Here is a 14,350-nt window from a genome sequence, read left to right on the forward strand (position 1 = left end):
GTGTAGACATTGTGTGACCGCTGTATGGTTAAATGCCAATAGGATGGCAGTGAAGAACACTTGTTTAAAGGCATTATTCCTTTCTAAAGGACACCCAATTTGTCTGGACCATTTACGATGTCAATTTTGAAAGTCTTCAAAATTCCTTCCCACTAAGTAAGCTAAGCGTCCTTCGTGATCAAAGTCAGTGTAGCGAATTCAGTCTTCCCGATCCACAAGTGGACGGATAATAGATCCAAGTAAACCATGTGGAACTTTCAGGCACTTCTTTAAGAAGCTTGAGCCCGTGGAGGTCTAGGATGGGTCGAAGGCCTCCTTCGACTTGGGGATAAAAATATATGGTAAGCTAAAACCCTGACCCCCTGAGTTCTTGAGCACGGGTACCTCCTCTAGGCTCCGATTTCGAGAAGAAGCGTGCAGTTCCTGCCAGAGGAGAGTGAAGGGATCCTGAAGGACGGGGAGGTGGTGGGAGGGAGGGTGAAATAAACTGGCGATGGTAACCAACATTCCACGTGCGTAGACCTCAACGATCGGAAGTTAGTCGGGTCCACGCCGGGAGGAAGGGTAATGAAAGACGGTTGGAAACTGGTTTGTAGAGATCGGGTAAAGTTGGTGCTCTGCTCTCGACCGCATCCTTTGACAGTTTGCTTGGTCCCGGCGTGGTGGCGGAACCATTATCTTTCCCCCTTGAGACCAGATTGGGGTTCTCGGTTCACCCGGCCATGTCTCTTATTACAATCTTTGTCAAGGGCATGTGGGGTAGGGTGTGGATGGGGGCCCGAAAAGACCGCCGTTGGTGTGCGGAGTGTGCATCCCGTGGAAGCGCATTATAACACGGTTGTCCTTGAGCTTTGAGCCTTGGTCCGTTTTTTTTAGAGAAAAGACCCTGGCCTTAAATGGAGGTCTGAATTGTGTGTTTCGCAGTTCGGAGGGTAGGCCGGAAACCTGCAACCAAGATATTCTCCGCATTGTGACTCCTGTGCAACAGTCCTAGCCGCCGATCCGCGATGGAGGAGGCTGTAGGAGGTCGGAGATCTTTTTCCCTCCTCGAGCAGGTTCTGGAATCTGGGGGGGACCTTGCCTAGTGGAAACTAGTTTCTTGTTGGCATATGCCGCATGGATTGGCCAAGGTACAAGTATTAAGTTGGTATTCTACTGAGGAAAAGCACCTGCAGGATCAATAGGCGGACGCGGGCAATTTTGATTGGTGTAAAGGCCCCAGGTTTAGAATCCCATACCGGTAGATTCTGGGATTGGCTTCAGTAATCTGACTTGGATATTCTTGAATAGCTGAATCCGCTGAAGTTAGCGGGTCCGGAGCAGAGAGAGTGTTGTTCTGTTGTTTGCGACTGGCAGATTGGTCTGATTCACTATGACAGGCAATAGGACTGGTGGTGAACAAGATATAGGAACCATTAACCACATAGGCTAACACAGCTGTATGCTGGCATCACCAGGCCCTGCATCAAAGAGAATGGAAACATCGCAATACATCGATGTAACTAACGTGAATTTGTAAAGTCCTGGTCCTGTGAATTCCCACTTTTTGCAAAGCTGTGCTTTTATGAACCAAATGAGGTGCCAGGACACGACAGAATTGTTTCTTTATGAAGTGTGTTTGGCTATCTTCGTGGATCCAGAGCATTTGGAAAGAAGTTGGAGCTTTGCAAAGAGGCTGCTTGGGAGTTTCTGGTGGGTGGCTTTGCTGGCCATTTTTGCTGCCTCCCTTCGTGTCACAGAGCGCACAACGACCAAGAAGAGCTACTCGCCGAGGAAGGGATGGTGTTGTTAAAAGGTACGTACCCCTTAGATGGTACCATAATACTTCTCCTCCTCCCATGCACCTCTGAGTAGTGGGGGAATGGCACGCATGGATGACTGTCCAGATTCGATGTCCTGCCTTAGCCCTGGGAGTGGAGCGCTATAAGAGTAGGTCAGGGCTTACTTACGCGTTCAGCATAGCATTGGCCTCGAAGACCTTGAGAAATGTTCAAACGACCGAGGTGCCCTTCCATCTGCCGGGAACCTTCCTTCCACCTGTGAGTTGGGGTGCATTACAGCGTACACGGCGAGCTTAGTCCCTGGTGGGTGCGTCTGCAAAGGATCGCAATTAGAGGCGCGAGCGTGATTCCTCGAGGGTCTTATAACTTTTGTTGACCGCTACCATCTCATGCCGGCTGGAAGAGATGAGGGACTGAGGAGACCCGGGACCCTACTTTGGAATTACATGGCTGTGACTCTGTTGCCAGGTGCAGGGGGGTCGCTTCTCAGTCCTGCAGCCCTCCAGGGTCATGCGGTATACAGCTTGTTGAACGTCGTTCATTGCTGGGGAGGACAACTTGATTGGTGGCCTCGTGGTACCGACAGACTTGAAGCCGCTGAACCGCGAGCGTGTCGTTGATTGGGGATACGCCTGGGTTTGGGCAGTACGGTAGGGTAGGCACCCAGGCGGCGTCCAGAAGGACTACCTGCTGGTTGGTTTGTTCCTAATCCCTTGGATTTCGGACTGATAGGTCATAGTGCGTGGGGAGTCCATAGATCCACCACTTTACAAGGCGCTGCTTTGGGCGGGAGACGATACCTGCAGCATGAGGGTGTTCTTCGTACTCAGGGCCGGAGAGGAGAAAAGTCCATGCGGTGAAGTAGAGATTGGAAAAACTGGTACCGGGGACGTCATCGCTGTGGCTGGAAGAGCGAGCAGGGAAACTCAGATCTTGTTTTCTCGTTTGACTGGACAGAATTTTCTGGAGGATACGAAGAGTACGCAGGTACCTGGGAGATGTAATACCAGGTGCCGAGATCGGTTGGAGCGGGCTCGACACAGCGCTGTTGGGAGAGATCATGGATTGTTGCTCAACCTTTGGCAGGTAGCACTTCACTGTTACCCTTTAACAAATATCAACATGGATGGCCGCGGGATAGAGGCTTGACCCTGAGGATCCGGTGTGTCCAGGATCTTGCTAAGTATATTCGTTGCTGAGGTGTTGGGGATCGGAATCCCACTCGGTACCCAAGGATGCTTGCACGGGAAGCCAGACCGAACTTTTTGGGTGCTGAGCTTACTGCTCGGAAGAAAACGTTGACGGACCAACTACCTGTGTGTCGCCGCGCAAGCAATGCACAGGCGCCCTTTGAGAGAGAGAGATTAGATCAGTGCAGGAACAACAGCTTACCAGTGGGACTCGAGCCCAGGGTCGGCCTGGGGTATGTGTTGGCCAACCAAGTGCTGCAGCGCGGCGGTAAAGCCAATGACGGAAAGCGGTGGTGGTCAGTCCTTAGTAGCGAGCATACGACCAGCAACCGAAACGTGCACTTAGGTCTACGCCTGCGTGTGGTGGCGTTGACCTGGTCCTCCCGATCATTCACCACGCTTCCTCATTACCAAAGGAAAGTAACCCGCACCAGGCTATGGCTTGCACGGGGGTGAGGCGAGATTAGGGCTCACTCCCAGTGAGTTCGCAATTCTTCTTGTTCCGCTAGCGTCTGCAAATAGGCTCGGGGGCACTGTGTAGGGACAGCCAGCTCAAGCCTAACTGGCAGTGAGAGGCGGAGAGGAGCCTGTCTTATGGAACGGACTTCGACGGCCTCTTGCCTTGGCCGGAGCTCGACGGTGCAGGAGTTTACCAGGTGCCCGGACTGTGGAATGCCGCGGCAGCTGGCAGTGGTTGCGCAGGACGAGAAATCGAGGTCTTCCTCATGCTTTAGGACTATTTCGTGGCTGGAGATGGCAAGCCGCAGGGCCTTTGCGGCTTTTTCTTTGCTCTTTCGCTGGGGGACATGGGAAGGCAGCCGCAGGTCAGCCGGACGGCATTATAGACTTTCTTGGCCTGGAGACGTTGCCAATAGTGAGCGGCAAGATAGATGGCTCTCGCCAGTGAAGAAGCAGGCCCACCCTCACACTGATATTCTGTAAGTCACCTCGCTACGCACTTTTTCTTAAAGCATTTTACTAACAATAACTGTTATATGAAAAGTAAAACCCTTTGTCAATCAGTTTCTCAGTGGAGGTCCACGCCATTAACATTCTGCATTGAAAAAGGTGTCAAGTAAAAAAGTGAAGAGGCCTCTGTTCTTGATGGATCCGTGTTTAGTGTCGGCCCCTTAAGTGATTTCTTACCACTAGTCTTAAACTGAGGCACATTCACACTCAGCTTGACCAGGTTTTTAAACTGGTACCGGCCTGTCTACGTCTGACTAGCGCAGCCCTTATGAAGAGCCGCGTATGCGCGCCTGCGGCGCACTCGGTGGCTGAAGCTGCAGGGTTCAGGGCCGCCTCCTTTCAGAGGCTGCTTTCAGCGGGAGTTCCTGCGTCCCTGTTTTAGTCGTGTGTTTTTTGAAGGACTTATCAAATGTTCCGGACACTTTTTGGCTCGCAGTCAATGTGGGATCTATTGCCAGGAACTTCAGGGGCAGAGCGAATCCATGGGGGTCTCCGTAAGCATCGGCCTGAGGCGGACAGGATTTCCTGTGGTAAGCAATGTTTTTTGACCGACGAGAGCCAGGCATTGAGCCCGGGCCCAGGGAGGTGGTAACGGAAGGATTTGAACCTCCAGCCCCTTTTCTATTCCATAAGTAGCCTGGTTAATATACTAACGCTTCTATTAACTTCACTCAACAACTAACTAGTCTACAACTAGAACTTATTGAACTCTTGAATGACAAAAAGAGGCGGCACTCCACTGCCCATGTTGAGAAGAGTAGTAGGGAAGGGGAGAGTCAGCTAAGCCGCACTCCATCTGATTCACACGACCGACCGGCAGGTAAGAAGGAACTGAGGGAGGTCGGGCGGTCGGCAGGGGAGGATGTATATATGGTGTCGCCACCAACGGCGCCACACCAGGGGGCGCCTGCCGACCCACCGGGTGTTGCTAGGGGAAAATTCTTCCGACGAACGTGCACGCGGCGTGCGCACACCTACTTGGAATGGATATGAGCAAGCACTCGAAGAAGAGCTTTAATTATTCTCAATGTAAAGGACCAATCATGGGATTTATAAATGAGAAGACATGCCCAGGGGAATAGAGGGGAAGAAAATCAGTAATTGTGTTTTTGTGAAACTAGTCCAAACAATACATCACATTTGCCAGTAGTTTTGGAGGACCATAGATCCTATAACTGATGAGGACAACACAAAGGAAAAGGAATTCCATTACTCTAAGCTGAAGAGGAAACAAGACATTGACCAGAGAAGAAAAAGGAGAAAAATTGAATGGATGACAAAAATGTGAGTTGATGCAATTTTCAGACTTATGTTTCTGGGCATGATTAGAGTAGTATTCTGGTTATGGGTCTTTTCAGAAATCATTAGCTTTCATGGCTAAATTATCTTAAAACGCTGTGTAACTGTGTTATAAGTAATTAAATTATATATCACTACCAAGTCCCGCTGAACTTCCAAATGGAGCTAGTTCCATTTGGGGCAGCAGGATATTGCCTCTTCTATATCTGAGAATGGATAGCTCCTATAGGAGTTATTATTTTATTGGTTATAACCCTCTGCAGCTATGCACTGGGGGCTGTAGAGGCAATGCAGAAGGACGTGATGTGACATTGGGCTGTATTATCTGTCATGTGGATTTCCGCAAAAAAATCTGGGAGCATAGAGAAAGACAGCATCAGAGAGGGTGATAGTTCTTCCCAGTTCTATTCAGAAAAGAGGAACTCCACATATAGGCAGCTTCCTCTTCTGCTTGTAGATCACTGCCCCATCATCTCTAGAATATAGCACCCTCTCCTCCCAGGAATTTTCATCTTGTTTCCCAGAGAAGATCACCCATATCTGGAATGGCTGTATAAGCCACCGGGAACAAGCTGAGAACAAGATCAGAAACATAACACCTTCATTCCAAGATACCAACCTATACACGCAAACAGTAGTCACTGAATCACTAAGTGCAAGCAGGGTCACCATCTGTGACAAGGACAACTGCTGTTACTATATGGTAGGTTTGTATGGAATACCATGGAGCATTCCTAAGTGAGATTGCCAGTAGTTCATTTAATAAGAGACATCTACCATGCAGCCTAAGAAGGGCAATAGTCTAACCAGAACCAAAAAACTCGACACTCAAGACCTTGCAGCTATGGCCAGTGTCTAGCCTCCTTGTTTTAAGCAAACGAATTAAGAAGCTAGCAAAAAACAGTCTCCAGCCTCCAAGAACCTGCAGGGTTGAAAGGTCACACCCTGAAATAACTCAGCTCCTTCCTTTTAGAACAAACCAATAGCTACTTATGGGCAACTGTTTATCCACCTCCAAGGTCCTGACCAGTGTAATCACACAAAATCTTCACCCCTATATTATTTAACATCTACATTAAACCATGTTAAGTAGGTAGGAAGGCAGACAGACCAATCATCTCTAATGATAGCTTAATGGAAGAAAAGTTGTGGCTCCCAGGACAAACAGTTGTATTTTTATAACCCCTGCTTGAGTAGGCCAAATGTTATAGTCTGTTTTCTGAAGAGAGAAAACAAATTATTCCTTGGCATTAATTGTTGTTTCAGTGGACATGTATAAAAAGTACACAACTGCAATCCCAAGTGCCTCTGTCACCATACAGGCATGCCACTGGGTGTCATTTAACTGGACATTCATTTTATTTTAAAGATTACTACAAAATTAATTTATTAGAAAAAATATAGCATGCAGAGGTATGAGTTTTAAATGGTAACATATTCACAGATTCTAAGGGTCAGAGAAATCTCTATGATCAGTTCCACTAGCTTGACTTCCTGCATAGCATAGGCTATAGAATTTGTACAAGCCCTTATTTGTTTTTTCGAGAGGGATAACAGTATTGTGCTGCACATCACCAGTTCCAAACGCATTGGCTTAACATGGATTCATCAGAATTAAGCCCACATACGTCAATATTGTAATGCAGTACCCAGCTCATCACATTTAACATAATGCTAACCTCACTTTGAGGAGGAGAACACAACTCCACTTTCGCCAGAGTTTCAGCAGCACAACACAAGAAGCTGCTGTAATGGGAATGTTAAAATTCCTCTTACCCAAGCCAAAGAAACAAGATAAGAAGTTGATCCCAAATTACAGTCTATGAAGCAGATGATTGTTTCTGGGTGTCACTGGATCACCATAATGAGCATTTTAAAAATAAATGGACTAAATCGTCCATTCCTTACTCAGGCAAAACTTTCCTTGGAGAGACAAAGTGTGGGCGGTAATATCTTTTATTGGACCAACTTCTGTTGGTCAGAGAGACAAGCTTTTGAGCTTACACAGAGCTCTTCTTCAGTCTATTGAAGTCAATGGGAATTTGGCAGAGAAAGGAATAAGCGTACAGAGATAGAAGAAAGAAATACAGCTCTATTTTGAGAATTGTTGAAGTTTAGCTTTTGTCCTGTTCTGACCTGATATATAATTCAAATGGCATTCTTGTATGTAAAAGGCAAAGGGACACACAACTGTCTTTGTAGTATAATTTTTAAATTTACTTCCATTTATGTAATATCATAACATTACTCACCACAAAGAGCTTGCAAATCATTTCAGTGTGTGATGCCCAAAGAATTTCAATAAGCCTAAAATAGTTGGATTGTTTGCGGTGTTTAACAATGTTTTTTTTTTAACAACAAAAACCAGTTTTCCCTTGTGATTTCTTTCTTCCTACATTACTGGGAGGTGGGGCAGGCATGAAGAATGACGTATTCTTTTGAGAGGAAGAGGCAAGTCGGCCCATGTGTGTTCTTGCAAGTATCCTCCTTCCTAAACAAAGGAGAATAACTTCCCAAAGACAAGAACTAAGAATATATAATATAAATGGGACACTCATGTTTTCATCTACTCATTAATTCTAGGCTCATTTATTCTAGATTATCCTTCTCACAGGCATAGTCCTGACATCATTAACAAACAAGGTCAAGACAAGTGCTTTAAAATGTTAGGGAAATATTTATAAAAGTAGCTTCTTCTAGAAGATAGGTCATTTTTTGACCCTCTCATATGCTTGAAATGGTCACCTCTGGGAAGATCTGTGTTTCAGTTGTATATCCAGTGTACAAATTGTTGTGTATGGTGTGGTGTACTGTTTAAAAAACCCAGAAGTCACTCTATATGGTGGTGAAGAAGGTGATGCCTACATAACTGTTATATCATTTTGTAAAATGCTTTGAGGATCATTTGGGATTAAAAAGTCTAACATATATGATATTAAAATGATAAAAGAAAAAATAGTAGAATCTATATTTAAATTGTGTACACACATACTTGATTCTCTTCCCTGCCTTACTATGTCACCATTAAATCAAAGTTAATAATTATTAAGGTACATAATATTTCTATTCACATACCACCCATGTTATCCTTAGTTGGTTCTGCTAGAATAAGACAATATGTTGGGATATAGTGCCCCTTAACGTCAGAAAATATAACTGTTTCAAGCAACCTGCAATAATATATTCTTGTTTCACTATTAGGTATTATGCAGGAAGCTTGCGGGTCAAAACAGAGGACCCTACCACCGCAATCTTAATTCAGAGAAGTGCAGAAGGCATCGTCAATGCTGTTGAGAAAGGAGGAACAGACAATGTAATGGAATGGGAAGTGGATGAACTGTTGGAATGGACAAATGCACTTAACTTTGAAGAGTAAGTATGTGGGGTTTTTGTTTGTTTTCTTTCCCTTCGGAAGGATTTTATTATCTGTAATAGAGCCTTGATCAGCCCCAGCTTCTCCCATTTTAAATCTTCTCCTTCCATTGTTCTGTACTGTGGCCTTGATCTTCTTGGAAATGTTTCAGCTTCCAAAAAGTTAACTTCTCAAAAGATTAAACTTGTGTTTAATTTCCAGGATTTTGTTAATTGTACCTTAAACTGAATGTGTGTTTACTTAATGTGTTTAGATATATTAGTCAGTGGAAAGAAATTGCAACAAGCAACTCATCAGCTAACTACCAGGGTAAGTGGCGCCAATTATAGTTGTGGTAAATGGCTTCAAACACAATTTTGCTCTCAAAAAATTACTTTAAAAATTGCAGCTATGTTCCATGTTTATTGTATAAATTATTTTTTCCATAGCCACTATCCTTAGCTTCCAGACAAAAATATTCTAATTTCCAATCATGCAAACTTACCAAGAAATCAGTATATTTATCAGTATCATCAAGATCTGGTGATCTTTGTTATGAATATCAAAAGTGTAAGCTATTTTTAACCTAATATATGAAAAAGAAAATGGAATGTAAGAGTTCCAGAAAATACGAATAGCCTTTTCAAAGTCAAACCCTTTTTATTAAACTCAGCTGTAGCCAATTATGATTTACACATTTGCTTCTACAATCTGATTTGTTTACATTTCTCCAAACATCAGCACTGCTCATCTTTGAGAAAACAAACAAGTTCTGGTTTCTCTAGTCTTTTTAAAATTGAATTTCTGCCTCTGTATTAGTAATGCCTGCGTCTTTTTACAATCAGGTTTTATATGCAATAATTTAGTTTATCTTTTTTACATGTTTTTTCTCTGCTATTAGCAGGCCAGTAAACCTAAAATTAGACCTACCAGATATGTGGGTTCACAGGCATATTATTTATTTGTATTATAGTAGTGCCTGGGATTCCCCAGTTGCGGATCAGGACTTTACTGTGCTAGGCACTCTACAAACACAGAATAAAAAAGACAGGCCCTGACCCAAAGACCTTACAATCCAAGGAAGGCCTGGTTTTAAGAGCTGTGCTTTCCAAGTGTTCCAGTGTGGAAGATTCTTGTATACTTCATTTATCCATTTGAAAGACTCAAGGGAATACTTTACTATTTTAAACTAAAAATACACAAAACAGAATCTCTTAGGATGATGTAGTAAGATTTATTTTCATTTATTAATGTGGGTTATTGCTGATATGTGACTCCATCACTAATGCATGTAATACACGTGCACCCAGTATATTTTAGGACCATATTCTTGGCTGTAGTTGTTAGGTGGGAGCTGACAACCAGACAAAGGTGTGTGTGTGTGTGTGTGTGTGTTCTGTATGGGCTTAGGTATTATACTGTGTGTGGTACTTGGCCTATATCCATACGTAACACTTCCAGTACTAGGAGGAGCCCTGGGTCAGGTGGAGCCCTGAACTCCACCCCCAACCTGCCACAGCTGCGCCTCCCCTCCCCAGACCCCAAGGTGCCCTGCAGGAAAATTCAAAACTCTTGACTCTTCTGGAAGAATCTGAGCTTTTGATATGTGTCATGCAGGTTCCAGGGCAGCTTGGGAGGTGGTATCTGCTACTCAGCTTCCTGAGTTCATCAGTAATCTCCTTGGAGTCCAGGGAGATTCTAATGTAATTTGATGAATCCAGGAAGCTGAGTAACACATACTGTTTCCTCAGCCACCCTGGAACCTGCATGGGGCATGATAATAAACAAAAATTTCCCCCACCAAACCCGTAACTGGCATCCGGCAGCAGTGACTGTGCCACAGGAGGCCTATTATACCCACCACCCATGGGCAAACACCTTACAGAAGTTTAAATACTACGTCAACATCATTACCTTTATCAACCAAACTTGTAATCTCATCAAAAAAGATATCAAGTTAGTTGATACCATGTTGATTTACATTAATTACATTACCCTCCTTTAGCTGATTGTTAATTGAGTCCGGAATCAGGTGCTCCATTATCTTGCCTGGTATTGATGTCAGACTGGCAGGCCTATAATGACTCTTTTTAAAAATTGGCACAACTTTAGCTTTCTTCCAGTCTTCTTGAACTTCCTCAGTGCTCCAAAATTTAGTGAAAATAAGCATTAATGGTGCAGCAAGCACCTCAGCCAGCTCCTTTAAAACTCTTTGATGCAAGTTATCTGGACCTGCTGATATAAAAATATCTAACTTCTGTTTAACATTTTCCAGTGATACTAGTGGAATGGAAAGAGTTTTATTATTACCAGATGATGAGAGTGCATCATCTGTTTTTCCCCCAAATTACAGAACAGAAATATTTATTGAACACCTTTGCCTCTTCTGAATTATTATTGATAATTCTACCATTTCAATCTAGTACTGGACCAGTACTATTGTCATTATTATTTTTGTTCCTAATATATTTTTAGAACTCCTTATTGTCCTTAAATCTGCTGCCCATGGAATTCTCCTTGTGTCTCTTGGCTTCCCTTATCAATTTTCTGCAATTCCTAACTTCTGATTTATATTCATATTCATTACTATCAACTTTCCCTTTCTTCCATTTGTTGTATGTTATTTTCTATAGCTGTCTTCACTTCCCCTCTAAACCAGGTTGTTTTTCAACCAGCACAGCCTTTTTCCTCAGTTGCGGGATTGTGGCTTTTGGGATCTCTAGTAAGGTGTTCTTAAATAATTCCCAAATATCATTCACATTTTTCTATTTAAATTCTTCCTCTCAGCTGATAGCTCATAATTGTTTTCAGCTTTGTGAAATTGGCCCTATTAAAGCACCAAGTATTCATAGATTCATAGACTCTAGGACTGGAAGGGACCTCGAGACGTCATCGAGTCCAGTCCCCTGCCCTCATGGCAGGACCAAATACTGTCTAGACCATCCCTGATAGACATTTATCTAACCTACTCTTAAATATCCCAGAGATGGAGATTCCACAACCTCCTTAGACCATTCTATTCAGTGTTTAACCACCCTGACAGTTAGAACTTTTTCCTAATGTCCAACCTAAATTCCTTGCTGCCGTTTTAAGCCCATTGCTTCTTGTTCTATATTAGAGGCTAAGATGATCAAGTTTTCTCTCTCCTCCTGATGACACCTTTCTAGACTTACCTAAAACTGCTTACATGTCCCCTCTCAGATCTCTCTCTTTTGCCAAACTAAACAAACCCAATTCTGTTCAGCTTGTCTTATAGTCATGTTCTCGACTAATCATTCTTATGCTCTTTCTGACCCTTCATTTTCTCCACTAATTCTTTGGCAATGCAGTGCCCGAAGCGGGACAGCAAGTATCCATTGAGGCCATAACCAGCGCCAGCGCAGAGTAGAGAGGAAAAATGGCTTCTTGTGTCTTGCTCACAACATACCTGTTGATGCATCCCAGAATCATGTTTGCTTTTTTTGCAACAGCACCACACTGTTGACTCATATTTAGCTTGTGGTCCACTATAACCCCTAGATCTCTTTCTGCCATACTCCTTCCTAGACAGTCTCTTCCCATTCTGTATATATATTACTGGTCTGGATTTTATTCAGCTTGCGCAATATAAATGCAATCAAGTCATAATCACTTGTACCTAAGCTACATTAACATTTAGTTTGGTAATCAGTTCCTCTTTATCTGCTAGGACAAAGTCTAATATAGAATCCTCCAGTGATGGCTGCAACACTTTTTGAGTTAGGAAATTGTCATCTATAATGTTTAGAAATTACAAGGACATTTTAGTACTGGCAGCATTATCTAGCCATTAGTAAAGAGACATTGGATAGTTCAATGGAATGCATACAAAAATTGATTTTTCCACTGATTTTGGTAGAGGGCAGGGCTGTGGGGTTTTTTAACGTAATTTACTAAAATTGATGTCTAATATTAAAATGATTGTACAATGCAAATAAAAAGCCTTGTGTGTTTTTAATTAACAGTAATGCTGTCATCAGAGAAAACAATGTAAAAATATTTCAGTTATGCTACCATTGCTCCAGTGACAGACAACACAGTTGCTGAAGCAGCAGGGAATCCAAAGTTAAATTGATATAAGCTGATGTGCCCCCTCACAGGTGTTTCAATTGATTCAACAAAATTGATTTTAAAACAATATTAGTTAAATCAGTGAAACTGTTGTGTGTAGACAAAGCCTTAGTTAAGTCAGGCAAGAACCACTCTTCTGTTTATTGGCCATGCTGACAAAGCAGCTCTCACAATGACACTCTATTTAGACATTATGCAGTGGCCTGGGCTGTAGTAATATGCACCATCTCACAGAAGATTAAAGGGTGGTGAGACAAGTCAAAAGAAGGCCAAGATACAAATAAAGGGCCAAATTCTGCTCTCATTTGCACTGTGTAAATCCAGAATAACTCTGCTGAGTTCTATAGCTCTACTAATGAGTTACTCCACTGGGAAAGTAGAATTTGCCCCACAGTTTATTCTTATGGGGGAGAAAAAGGGAATATCTTTCATTGTTGGAAAATTGGACGGTATTTGCATTTGATTTTTTTTTTAACAGTGGTACAGGATAAAAGAAAAAATAAAGCACTGCTAGCAAGGCATGTTTCCTAAAGTTGTTTTCGTTCATCCTAATTTTCTCAGTCTCGCTAACACAAACAGAACTTTTTAAGCAGGGTTGTTCAAGTGTGCTGAGTTTCTGAGTTTAATCTTTGTTATTTTAAAACAGCATTATATGGGTTTTTTCAAAAAAAGTTACAGTGTATAAATACTATAAAGAGAAAGGAACTATGCTAGGTCAAAGTGTGACTGTGGGACAGTTAGTTTAAATAATATCTACATTACCTCGCACAGATTTTTCTGACCTATATTTCAATTTTTTTTTAGGTTTCCAGTTTATTGTATCACAACATGATCTATGTGAATTCTCACAGCTATCGCATGGAAACATCCAGGAAACACCAACCCCTAATCCATTACCTTTAAATGAAACAGACTTCAAGTCAGGGACATTTATAACACCATTAAACTCACCTTGTAATCTCCCAATGAGTAACAATTCTGAATGATAATTTTGCTCCTATTCATTAGAATACTGTTTTGCTCTACTTCAATTTGATATGAAATGGAGCTATAGTTTCAGCAGTTAGAGCTGACTAAACAAGAAATCTGCATGTAAAACACAAACGTCCTGCATGATTCTCTCCGCTATAAAAACAAATTACAACAGTATCCAAAACTGGTTTGAATCAGTCATAATATGCTAATAATAACCTCCCTTACTTTTCTCCCTCTTCTAGAACACCTACATTCTATACAATAAAATTATGCCAAATGCTTCAGCAAATATTATAGTGATTTGTTCTTTCTATAGATTTTTTTCCAGCCTCTAATATAAAGTGGATGCTTACAATTGATGCTTATCACTTCCAGGACTTTTAAGCTTCCAAATGTTTTGAAACAATTACGAGTCCATTAAGCCTCAGTACCCCTGTGAGCTAGCTATGGATTACCCGATTTTAGCAGTGACGAGACTGAAGGTTAAGTGACTTGCCCAATGTTATCTTCTTGCTTCTATTTGACACACACGGTTACAGTCAGAGTTCTAAAACCCAGCAGATCCTGCACAGTATAACAGTTGTATCAATGGAATTTGCTGTTATGAAGGCAGAGCAGCTGCTGAATAGTTACATTTCCAAGCAGGGCTGAATGAAAAATGTTAACCTTGGTCTGAACCTACCTGAAAAAGGGGG

The 14,350-nt window shown here is 42.6% G+C and overlaps 1 protein-coding gene across 1 annotated transcript in view; it reads left to right on the plus strand.

Moving 5' to 3' along the window:
- Window positions 1-14,022, plus strand: part of C1H11orf65 (chromosome 1 C11orf65 homolog) — a 30,049-nt gene extending 16,027 nt beyond the window's left edge. Inside the window, exons 3-6 of the mRNA XM_075062746.1 lie at window positions 5,091-5,224; window positions 8,441-8,611; window positions 8,866-8,921; window positions 13,485-14,022. Coding sequence (XP_074918847.1) covers window positions 5,091-5,224; window positions 8,441-8,611; window positions 8,866-8,921; window positions 13,485-13,666 — 543 coding nt within the window. The 3' untranslated portion in view covers window positions 13,667-14,022. The remainder of the gene's footprint in view (window positions 1-5,090; window positions 5,225-8,440; window positions 8,612-8,865; window positions 8,922-13,484) is intronic.
- Window positions 14,023-14,350: the final 328 nt, after the last annotated feature.

This window comes from Chelonoidis abingdonii, chromosome 1 (genome assembly GCF_003597395.2).
Source record: "Chelonoidis abingdonii isolate Lonesome George chromosome 1, CheloAbing_2.0, whole genome shotgun sequence".
Taxonomy (NCBI): domain Eukaryota; kingdom Metazoa; phylum Chordata; order Testudines; family Testudinidae; genus Chelonoidis; species Chelonoidis abingdonii.